At 33.6% G+C, this 12,758-nt stretch overlaps 1 protein-coding gene and 1 non-coding gene across 2 annotated transcripts; one reads left to right on the top strand and one right to left on the bottom strand.

The window, feature by feature from the left end:
- Positions 1-413: 413 nt before the first annotated feature.
- Positions 414-3,410, top strand: LOC18594976 (DNA glycosylase superfamily protein). The gene is made up of 5 exons (XM_007022699.3): positions 414-1,306; positions 1,462-1,519; positions 1,605-1,688; positions 1,790-1,925; positions 2,530-3,410. The coding sequence occupies exons 1-5, from the start codon at positions 652-654 to the stop codon at positions 2,824-2,826; spliced, it is 1,230 nt and encodes a 409-aa protein (XP_007022761.2). The 5' UTR covers positions 414-651; the 3' UTR covers positions 2,827-3,410.
- A 7,028-nt stretch (positions 3,411-10,438) lies between these two features.
- LOC148761851 (small nucleolar RNA R71) lies at positions 10,439-10,545 on the bottom strand. Its single transcript, XR_016027658.1, has one exon. It is a non-coding gene; the product is annotated as a small nucleolar RNA R71 (small nucleolar RNA).
- Between the last annotated feature and the right edge of the window lie 2,213 nt (positions 10,546-12,758).

Below are 12,758 nucleotides of genomic sequence, written 5' to 3'. Positions count from 1 at the left end.
CCTCCAGCTAAAAGGAAGAGAGCATTGATGGGTCCTTTTCCTGAATGGTTACCTTCCTTATCCACCACTCCAGCTGAATTCCTGGGGACGAGAGGCAATATATGTGTACATCCATAATGTGCAAAAAGTGGAAACAGGGGAAGTTTCCCAAGTTAAACAGTGTGCATTTAACCCAGCAGGGTGGCAGCAGCACCACAACCTCCCCACCCAACAAATCCCCTGTATCAGCTCCCATGATTCTCTCCCTATACAATAATAAGACTATCTCATAATCATACCATAATGTGGATACTAATACCTAATAATTAGTTGAAAACAATGCCAAGTGGCCTAGAATGAAGCGTGCCATGGTCATCCCTCGTGGTCTAGTTACCAAAAAGTAAATGCCCTTCACAAGAGGTTGTATGGCAGACCCCGACCTCCCCATGTTACAACTTCCTCCCAGTCCGTCCCCACTTTCTCCCTTTTATATAACCCCCACCAGTGCTTCCCCCCTTCAATCATTCAGCAATCCTTCATAACCCTCTCTCGACCCATTTCCTTTTCTTTTGCAAGCTTCTGAGGAACCCAATTGTCATTAGTCTTTCTTGTTTCATCCTTGCACTAATTCTGTTCCTTCATCTATCCGAAAGACAGAAAAACACAAGGAAAATGTGTAGCTCCAATGCCAAGGTGACCGCAGGTGTTGAAATAACACCTGCGGTGGCCAGGATCAATGGCCGCCCGGTCCTGCAGCCTACTTGCAATCGTGTTCCTAGCCTTGACCGTCGAAATTCGTTGAAAAAAATACCACCCCTGTCCCCTCCAACTCCTCCATCACTAGCATCAACGCTCCCAGCAACAAGTGCAACTGTTGGTAATGGTGGCAGGGCCAAGGCCTCGTTGACACCACCTATATCCCCAAAGTCAAAGTCCCCCCGGCCAGCTGCTATTAAGCGAGGCAGTGATCCCAATGCATTAAACACAAGTTCCGAAAAGGTTATGACTCCTAGAAACATCACAAAAACCTTGGAGAGGAAGAAATCAAAAAGTTTCAAAGAGGGAATGGGGAATGGATTATCTTCTTGGATTGAGCCATCATTGAGTTATTCTTCTTCTTTGATCGTTGAGGCGCCGGGAAGTATTGCTGCAGTTAGAAGGGAACAGATGGCACTTCAACAAGCACAAAGAAAGATGAAAATTGCCCACTATGGCAGATCAAAGTCAGCCAAATTTGAATCTAAAGTCGTTCCTCTTGATACTTCAAGCGCTATGACTAAGCCTGATGAGGAAGAGAAGAGGTGCAGTTTTATCACGCCCAATTCAGGTATAGCCATATGTAATATATTGGAATTTCCTCCTCTCTAAAAACCAATATATTGGAATTTCATTGTATTAATTTGGTCAGTTAAGTTGCTTTCCAATTTTGAACTCAAAATTATTTAGGCTAAAGTCCTTCGTTACCTAATTTCCCATGCTTAGATCCTGTCTATGTGGCTTACCATGATGAAGAATGGGGAGTTCCAGTCCATGATGACAGGTAAAATATCTTTGTCACTCCCCTCCATTCAATCCCGCCCACTCTTGAATATGGTTAATTTTTCCTACTTCTAAACTTCATACAGCATGCTCTTCGAGTTGTTGGTTCTAAGTGGTGCTCAAGTTGGCTCAGATTGGATTTCAATCTTGAAGAAACGTCAAGATTTCAGGTCACTACATGTGTTTTACTCGTCCCTCATCAACTAGAAATTAAGCATTATAGGATAAAGGCTAACAAGATTTTTTGTGCATTTTTGTTGCTATATGTCAGGGACGCATTTTCAGGCTTTGATGCAGAAACTGTAGCCAAGTTCACTGATAAGGAAATGACCACAATTAGCTCAGAATATGGTATTGACATAAGCAGAGTTCTAGGTGTTGTGGACAACTCCAACCGTATTCTCGAGGTAATTAGTCCAAAGCTATCAATTTCCTTTTTCATGGCACTGTTGCTCCCAGTTAATATACTTTAACTATGCCTAGTTCAAAGTTTGTACCCCCGAAGGAACTTTCTTCTTTTGGCTGTTAAAAATACTGATTTGCAACCAAACCATCATTGTGAAGTGAGATTGAGAAATTTGACTTGGTTGTTTGTTTTGATTTTTATAGTTTATTATTTAGATTATTTATATTTTAGTTTTTGCTTTGCATTCATGTTTTTTCTAATAAAAAAATTGGTTTAAACATCAACCAATCGGAGCAATGATTGTCAAACAACTTATTCTTTGCTTTTCTTTTCCTCTTATTTGGTGAAAAGTTTTTGGGAAGCAAGCAAGCTGCAAGCTGTTGTTATGTTGGAACTCATGACCCCACATTTGGCTGTTCATCACCATGGGAACCGATAAAAAATGTGAAAAATATTCTTTGTGAAATAAAAGTAGTGAAGGACCCATGATTGCTTTGATCACCAATCACCTCACATGGCTTTATTTAAATATAATACCATGAGAATGAAGAGAAAAAATAGCATTTTTTTTAACACTAGTTGTTTTCTGTTACATTACATAACAGGTGAAGGGGGAGTTTGGATCATTTGATAAATACATATGGGGATTTGTGAATCACAAGGCAATCTCCACGCAATACAAATTTGGTCACAAGATCCCAGTTAAGACATCAAAGTCAGAGAGCATAAGCAAGGACATGTTGAGGAGGGGGTTTAGGTGTGTTGGACCAACGGTGGTCCACTCCTTCATGCAAGCCGCCGGTCTAACCAATGACCACCTCATCACATGCCACAGGCACCTCCCTTGCACCCTGTTAGCTGCCTCATCTATAGATGGATTGACATTTAAAAGGAGACAATGATGACGGGAGATATATACATAACTAAACTCAACTGCTAACTAAATGTTGTTCTTCTTTGGTGTGGCTATGTACAATAACAGATTACAGATATAGGAGGTACAATTAGGGGGACTTGGAAAAGGGTTGGTTTGTTTTTCTTTTTTTTTTTTGGGATTTGTTTTGTTTGTTTGAAAGCTTTCTAAGAGAGCGAGTGAGTGTGGTGAAATAGATTATCAGAGAGACGAAAGGTTGGGAAGGTGCTTGGGAGGCAGAGAGCATGTGCAAATGGGAGGCAGCGGCATGTGTGGGGTGTCAGTTACTTTTGAATGCTCCTCCATGTGATGTGTGCAATCGCCCTTTGCATTATTTGGGTCTGCCTCTCCTTTTTAACAGCCTGTGGTGGTGGGATACTTCCTTAGGACCACCAACCATCCCTTTCCTTTTTCAGTTGGGGTTTGAGTTGTAATTTTCTTCCTTTTTTATTTTTTCCTTTAATCTTTGTTTTCCTAACCTTTCAAGTAAGCTTTGGGAGGAATATTAATGCCCCGAATGCGTCTTGGATTTGGTGTGAATTTTCCATTTTTCTAGGTGATGCTTTTGATACATTTTTCCATGTGATTCTGCACTGTTTGCTACTAAATACACCTTTTAAAATGTTTAACTTGACAGGATTAAGTATCTTCCCCATGTGCCCACTATGCTTTTCAATCTCTCTCTCTCTCTCTCTCTCTTTCTTATATATATATAATGGGAATAATAGAGTTTGGTGTGACAAATTAAGTTACACAACTCAACTCTCAACATTACACAAAAACTAAATAAAATTTTCAAAATTATCTAAACGTGTTAGTTAAGATCAACTTTAATGAGAACTAGGATGCTGCTAACACGTTGCTGTAGGGGCCAAAACTTTTTAAATGATTTGTAAGTTTTGAAATCATTTCTTAGTATAAGCCAATAAGAATGTAATCATAATTTTTATAACAATGATAATGTTAATAATGAAATAGAATTAAAGATTTAGACTACTAAATCTACTGAAAATAATTATTCATATATTTTAGAATTTATATATCATGAAGATATTCGAAGATGCAACTGATAGACTTCTCATTTTCTTCAAATATTTATATTCTATTATATAAATTAACATAGATTAATATTTATGTTATAAAAAATATATATGAGTTCATGTTATTCAGTTTTATTCAAAAATAATAGTATAATCATGAAATAAAATGATCATTCTTTCAATCAAACATCAAATTTTAAAAATAAATTTGATTAATAATAAAAATCATAACCTGAATCATACTTAATTATTAGCTTTAAAATTGATCCCTATTTTAAAATGAAAAATAATTAATTGATCAAAATTATTTAGACAAGTTTTTGAATGAATTCAAAGTTGTGAAAATATTCCCTAAAAGTTTAGAAAAGTTATGGCTAAGTGTTCTTGCATGAAAGAAACTCCAAAAGCCTTATTTTCTCAAAACTCAACTGTAGAGATCGACCCTTGTGCAGGTCTGGCCCTTGGCTAAGGCCACCCAAGTAAGGGTTTTAGGCTCCAAATTTAAAAAGGTTTCATATTTTTATAATAATAATATAAGTAATTATATTAAAAATATATAATAATTAAGATAATTAATAAAATATTTACCTATTTCCTCATGCCTAATAAATATTTATTTTCCTTCACTTCCACATCCCTATTAATTCTGAACTAATTATCTCATCTCCTATTAAAAATATGAAAAAATAAAAAATAATTAACAAAATGACATATTCTCTCATTTCTCTAATTATGGGCCTAATAAATCTCAATTTTTTTTTATCATTTTCCAATTCTTACAATGCTATTAATTCTCAACTATTTCTCTTATTTTCAATCAACTAACAGTAATATGTATTTAATGATCTCTAACAACTATTTTTTTCTCACCTATTTCTTTTATTTCCAATCAACTAATGGTAAGATGTATTTAACGATTTCCAATAGCTATTTTATTTCCTATATATAAAACCAATTATCTTTTTTTTTTCAATTTATAATATCCACTTTTAAATTCTTCTTCTCTCATTTGCCCTTCTTCTTTTAACTTCAATTTTCCTCTAAAGAATACGTTGAAAGTCAATTATGCTATTATCTTCATAAAGTCGTGAGCCTCATTTACGATTTGTAATAAGCATTCAACAATTAGGTACTATTATTCTAATCTTTGCAGACTTTTTTACTTAAATTTAGAGTTTATATTACATTGTTTTATTGTCTTTATTTTATATGATAGTTAATTTATTTGAATTGGAAATTTTGTTTGTTGCTTTTACATTAGCCATTTAAAAAATATAAAATGATTATATTAACTAAATATTTTTGGTACTTCATAATAAATATTTGAATATATCAAATCGAAAATATGAATTTAGTTATTCAAAACTTAAATTTTTTTTCTTGATTTTAATAAAAAAGTCTCATTTGAATATTTCGCTTTAAACCTTAGAGGTTATTGAGCTGCCCCTGCTCCCATGGTTGAAAGGTCAATCCTTGAGAGATGAAGAGAAAAATGACCCTTATTTCAAGCAAAGGATCAACCCTCCAAGTCTAGAAGATTGGTCCTTAGAAGACAGAAAAGAAAGAAAGCCTCAATGGAAGCGAAGGATCAACCCCCCAAGCTTAGAAGGTCAATTCCTAAAAGTCAGAAAGCCAAACCTCCACATGAAAGTGTGAGGATTGACCTTTCACATTTAAAAGGTTGATCTTTTTCAAAGCAAAAAGAATTAGTATCGAGTTATGTAGCATGGGATTGACCCTACTTGTTAAAAAATCGATCCCTTAAATTAAAGGCTCGATCCCTAGAGCGTGGCAAGCTTGCATTTAAAGTTCTCAATGGCTATTTTTTGCATTGAATCATCTCCAACGGCTCCAAGAAGACTTTGAAGTAAGAAGACCTAGAAAAACATATCCAAGAAGAAGAGTATTATCAAATTCTTAAAGATCATCATTTTCTCTCTCAACATTTAAGTCTTATTTATTGCTTTAGACTTTGAGTGCACCCATTAAGCATATTTGCCTGAAAGAGGCTTTTTAGCTATTCAAGATCTCACTATTGTATCTTGGTGAAAGGTTATACGTTAACTTTTAAAAGGTAGAGTTGGCTATACGTTAATTATTTAAAAGGTAAAGATGTTAAACCTTAACTTTGAAAAGGTTTTATAAAGTTTGTGCTTGAACCTTCAAAAGACATTTTTTCATATTGGATTTGAAACTCCTTAGCAAGCTAAGGGAAAGAACGTAGGCAAAAGGCCGAATGACATGACTACATCTCTTAGTTCAAGTAAGCAATAGCTTGTGTGGCGTTTTGGGTGGACACTTTCACACAAATCAGCTACTAACTCGATTATATCTGAGTAAACACAAATTATAGCCACGAGTTAGTTTACAAAAAGCAATAGCTAAATCATAAGGCATAGCAAATGCCACACACGCAACCTCTCGTTCCAAATAAAGGAAAAATGTTTTATTAATATTGAAAAGAAGTATAAAGGGACCACAAGTATAAACTCTCTATCGACGAGCTATAGGGGTAGCCCTAAATGGTTCGCCACCAACATACCGTAACTAGTGAGGTTGCCTAACAATTCATCAAATGTTCACCCTTTATAAAGGGCTAATGAACTTTTACACCAATGCCACCAAGAATCGTTACAATACATGAAATGGGGACATTCCTTCCCTTAAGGGTCTCCCCCCTGAAGATTTAATAGGCTTTTATAAGTACACTACCAAGTACCATTACATTGTTTAAAATGGGGACATTTCCTATGAAATCCCACCTTGAGTAAGAGGACAAGTGAAGAAATTCTTAGGTGAGCATATAGATTACATGTTTTGAATATTAACTTAGTTTTAACCTTCAAAAAGAATTTATTGACACTTTAATTGTATGTCACTTTTTGAAGCAAAAATTTTTCTAAGTTTGGAAGGGTTCAAAATAGGTGATTTTTATAGAACAATCTTTTGGAAATAAAAAATAGAGATAATGATTCCCTTGGTATTTAGATGACCAAAAATGATATTTTCATAATTTTTAGAGTACATTTGCTATGGTAAATGGGAGCTACAAATTTAATTTCATTCAAACTTTTTCGATTTTGTTCTTAAAACCAAAATTTAGATTTAGATTTTTTTTATATTTCTATTGAATCCAAATGGGGAATGTTTGCTTATTTACGTTAAATATCTTAAGTAAATGGAGTGTAAAAAAGAAAGAAGAAAACACGAGGACATTTACTTTAATGGTATTTAATGTAAATAAGTTAGGTAGGTTTGTCTCAAAAACTTCATTTTGCTTCAAATGTTTTGATACATGTTCAAAATGTATCGATATATATGGTCATATATCAATACATGTTCGTAATGTATCAATACAATTTTTCCATAACCAAATGTATCAATACGTGGCCCAAATGTATCGACACATTTTGTCGTTTCCAAAAAAATAAAAGAGCCAAAACTATTTTTTCACACTCAAAACTATAAATACCTCACATTCTTCGAGGGTTTTCAACCTTTAGCTGTTTTCCTAAGGTATTTCTCTCAACTCAAGTCCTCTCAACTCATTTTTAACTCAAATTTTCATGTTTTATGATTAAATGATTTGGTTTTGAGTTGTTATGAAAAAAGGTGACATTTTTAAGCTTTGGAAACTTTAAATTTTGATTTCTAATTTCTAAAAGTATGATTTTTTTTTACCAAGATTGGTGATTAAAGGTTAAAGATTTATGATTTTCTTAAGCATCTAAGTTCACTTAAGGTTAGGATGAAAGATTTAAGGGTTTCTACACATGGGTTTTAGATAGAAAATTAGTTTAGGTAAAAGCGAATAATTTTGAAAGTACTTAGAATGATTATGACTAGATTTTTGTTTTAAGAAATGATTGTTATGATTGTTGTATGATAGGAACACTTGAAAACTCCGTGGAGTACATCAAAACGGAGTTGTGATTAGAGTTATGAAAGTGAATCTCTAATTAGGTTAGTGGATACACTTTTTTAAGTATTTAATATATAAAGCTAGCATAATTTCTATGGAAATGATTGTTTAAGCATACTGAAATATTGTTTTCATAAATGGTTTATCAAAGGATTTGAACTACAAGGTTTTTATGAAGTTTTCAAAAAAATGTTCAAAAGACTAGATTTGGTAATGATTTGTGATATGTTGACACAATGATTTTCATATCATTTATGAATCTACTACATATGTAAATATGCTACTATGTATTAGTTTTCAACAAGGGGGGACAAGCCTTTTCAAATGTTTTCCTTCAAAAGAGATGAATGGTATGAGGTGCATGCTCGACATGACATAGCGTGTAACGTATGATGGATGCATGAGTTCCATTTATGAGATTATGACATGTATGCCATGAGATATATGGGTTGAGAATGTCATGTATGCTATGGGCTGAGTATTTGAATGAGTTATTAGATTATGACATGTATGCCATGAGTTGTATGTGTTGAGCATATCATTTACATGATAATTCTATTTTATAAAATTATTCTAGTCCAATTTTGTTATGAAATATTAGCTAAGTCCTTAATTTTTAATTATAATTTACTTATTTTTAGTTATTTTTATAATTATTTTATTTTTAAGTGAGTTATTTTAATTTGATTTTTATTTATTAGTTTTTATATTTTTTGTAGAATTAAAATAGATTGGGCTTAATTTTGGAAAGTAAGGTGTTGAAAGACCCGAAAGTCTGTTTGCATATACTACAATTTTTTGGCCATAACTTGGGTTACAGAACTCCAAATGATACGATTGTTGACCATTGGAAAGCTAAGAGATAGACCTACAACTTTTATGAAGATTTCTTTACCCATTTCTGCTTTGAAGATAGAGAAAATTGTGTTGGAAAATAGCTAGATGTACTGTACCGAAAATGAAAATTTGTAAAGATTGACAATTGATTTTTTGGGCCTCTCATTACACTTTTAAGCCCAATTAAACCATAGGTCAACTTAGGTAAGTTTAGGTTAAGTTTATTAGTATAAATAGGATATTTTGAAGAACATTAGGGGAGACAACTTTTTGGAGATTCAAAAAGCTAGGTGTTGAGGCTGAAACTCGGAGATCAAGTAGAAAATATTTGTTTTGTTTTCTTCCTTAGCTTTTATTTTTCTTGTTACTCTCAATGGTTGAATTATATACAATGTTATTTGTTTTTACAATCATGAGTAGTTAATTTTCTTTTTCTAGGATTGCAATTGAACTCACATGTAATCTAAATTTTTAATCTCTTTCTTATTTATCTTCAATGGGAATTGAATTGTTTATTCCAATTTGTTCGTAATGTTTTTAATTGCTTGGCCACTAATTAAATTGATTTAGGAACCTAAACAAACTTGGGAAAGGGAGTTTAATGTAGACTAAAATTGGGATAGCAAATGATCATATTAATTGATTTGCGTATAGGATAGGGATATACCTGTAGGCTATATGTAGTCAGATTAGAGCCTGAACTTAATGAGTCTGTTTTAATTTCAAGTCACATAGGGATATAGTGTTTTGGTTAAAATAGACATTTTTATAAGATGAGTCGGAAGAACCTTATAAATAATTTAGGACTTTAGGTTAGCAATTCAACCCATTGAAATAAGTTAAGGAAGAGACGTAAGATTTAGATGAAATGTGAGAGATATTGTAATCCTAGGCTTGTTTGATTGGATATTTTCTCAAGTTATTATTATTTTGATTTTTCTTATTGGTTTTAATTTTAGTTAATCAGTTTTAGTTAATCAATTAATTTTGAGTGTTTGGATAAGATTATTTTGTTCTAATTTTAGTATTTAGTAAAATTTTAGATCCATTCTCTATGGGATCGATACTCTGCTTGCCAATATACTGTCTATTCGATACGTATACTTGTGTAGCAGAATTTTTAACTAACAAGTTTTTAGCGTCATTGCCGGGGAATTGTTTTTAGAATTTTTACCAATACTAATACCAAGCAATTTAGTCTTACTTCAAATTTTATTTTTCTTGTTTTAATATTAGATTTGTTTGTTTGTAGATATCTTTGGTCATTATATGCAAAGAAGAAACAACTTGAATCTTGTTCCTTTTGATCTTGAGATAGAAAGAACTTTCAAAAGACGTCGAAGGGAGAATTTGCAAGTTGCAACTTTAAATCAGACAATGGCTGAGGATAACAATAACAATGGCAATAATGCCATTAATCTGGTTTCTGAAGCAAATAGAGCACTGCGGGATTATGTTGTTCTTTTTTTGCAAGGTTTGCACCAAAGCATGTGAAGACCTTCCATCAATGCGAATAATTTCGAAATTAAACCAACTTACATTCAGATGATTCAATCTTCAGTCTAGTTTGGTGGGTTACCCAGTGATGATGCTAATTCTCATTTGGTAAATTTCTTGAAGATTTATGATACCTTTAAATACAATGGAGTAATTGATGATGCTATTAGATTGAGATTGTTTTCGTTTTCTCTAAGGGATAAAGCAAAAAGCTGGCTTAATTCACTGCTCAATGGTTTATCACTGCATGGGAGGACTTGGCTCAAAAGTTTCTTGCAAAGTTCTTCCCGCTTGCAAATACTGCAAAGATAAGGAATGATATCACCTCATTCACACAATTTGATGGTGAGTCCTTGTATTAAGCTTGACAGAGGTTTAAAGAACTATTAAGAAGATGTCCACATCATGGGATTCCTTATTGGTTGCAAGTTCAGACATTCTACAATGGGTTGGTTGGGTCAATAAAAACCACAATTGATGTTGCTACTGGTGGGGCATTAATGAGTAAAAATGCTGCAGATGCTTATAATTTGTTGGAAGAGATGGCTTCAAATAATTATCAATGGCCTTCAGAAAGGTTGGGTCTAAGAAAAACTGTTGAAGCTTATGAAATTGATGCACTTGGCAACTTAACTGCTCAAGTAGCTGAGCAAATGGTTGCAGTGTCCAAGAAGTTTGACACACTAGGAGTTCATGCAATTCAAAATTCATTTGTAGTTTTTGAGATGTGTGGAGATAGTCATTCAAGTGATCAATGTTCATATAATTCTACATCAGTCCAATTTGTAGGGAACTGCAACAGGCAGCAGAATAACCCATATTCTAACACATACAATCCTAGTTGGAGAAACCACCCCAACTTTTCATGGAACAACAATGCAAGGCCTTCCAATCCAAACCCCAATATGCCTATTGGTTTTCAACAACAAGCTAGACCATTAATTCCTAAAAATAAGTCCCAAGTGGAAAAACTTCTCTTGCAATATATATCAAAGAATGATGCCATAATTCAAAGTTGTGGAACCCCCTTGAGAAATATTGAGACCAAAGTGGGACAACTTGCAAACTCCATCAACAATAGACCTTAAGGTGCCTTACCAAGTGACACACATGTCAATCTTAAAGGTAAGGAACATTGTAATGCAGTAACCCTTAGGAGTGGAAAAGAAATTGAAAGGGTGAATGAAAAATCAATTGAATCTTCAAATGAGCATGTAGATGATGATAAGGTAATTATTGAGAAAGAAGTTGAAGTGGAAAAGACAAATAATGGACAAGCTAAAAATCAAGGGAATTCTCAAGCAAATTATCCTCCACCACCATTCCCACAAAGGTTGAAAAAGCAAATGCTGGATAAACAATTTGAAAAATTTCTCAATGTCTTCAAGAAGCTCCATATAAATATCCTTTTTGCCGAAGCTTTGGAAAACATGCCAAGTTATGTTAAATTCTTGAAAGACATCTTAACCAAGAAGAGGAAACTGGAAGATTTTGAAACAGTGTCACTTACTAAAGAGTGTAGCGTAATAATTCAAAACAAGTTTCCACCAAAACTTAAGGATCTAGGGAGTTTTTCTATCTTTTGTACTACTGGTAGATTTAAATTTACTAAAGCTTTATGTGATTTGGGTGCAGGTGTTTCGATCATGACTTTGTCAATTGCTAAGAAACTTGGACTTAACAAGATACAACCTACCACAGTTTCTTTGCAATTAGTAGATAGAACAATCAGATACCCTGTTGGGATTATTGAGGACGTATTGGTTAAAGTTGGGCATCTCTACATTCTGAAGGACTTCATTGTGCTTGAGATGGAAGAAGATCTAGAAACTCCGTTAATCTTGGGATGATGATTTTTGGCTATTATAGGCGCAATCATTGATGTGAGGGAAGGCAAGATAACTTTTAAAGTTATAGAAGAGGTAGTTGAGTTTAATATTTGCAATGCAAATAGACATCCTAGCTCTACAAATTGTTGTTACAAAGTGGAGTTAATTGATTAAGGAAAAGGTGAACCTATTTCTCTACCTATAATTGAGCAAGCACCAATCTTTGAGTTTAAGCCACCACCTCCACCCATGAAACCCAAGCAGTTACCAAAGGAGCATCCTCCACTGCCATCTAATTGTACTTTCAAGATTAGACAACAAGTAATTATGCTTTCTCGATCATACTTCAAGCTTTTTCCATGGAAATGCAAAGAAAAATGGTGGGGTCCTTTCAAAGTAATAAAGACTTATCCTTGTGGAATAATTGAGATTGATAGTAAGGATACGGGCACATTCATGGTGAATGGGCTAAGTCTTAGACCATATTTCGAGGATGAAGAATTGAAAAAAATGGTGCTATAGTCAAGCTAGTGACTATAAACAAGCGCTTTTTAAGAGGCAACCCAAGCTCCTCAACCTTACTTATTTTTGTCTTTTATTTAAGTTTTGTTAGTAAAAATTTATTTCTTGTGATCTAATTTTTTTTCCTTCTGCAGATAATTGGTTAAAAAAATTCAAAAAAAAATTCAAAAAAAAGGTTCAGAGCTGCGACTCTCTAATGGTGCTACGTGGCCCTGTAATGAGGCCACAACAAGGCTAAAACAGAATGTTTCAGTGCCGTGACCCTTAAGGAGAT

This window comes from Theobroma cacao, chromosome 7 (assembly GCF_053813885.1).
Source record: "Theobroma cacao isolate CCN51 chromosome 7, ASM5381388v1, whole genome shotgun sequence".
Taxonomy (NCBI): Eukaryota; Viridiplantae; Streptophyta; class Magnoliopsida; order Malvales; family Malvaceae; genus Theobroma; species Theobroma cacao.
Note: the sequence above shows the minus strand (reverse complement) of the source record. Positions and strands in the feature narration are given on the sequence as shown.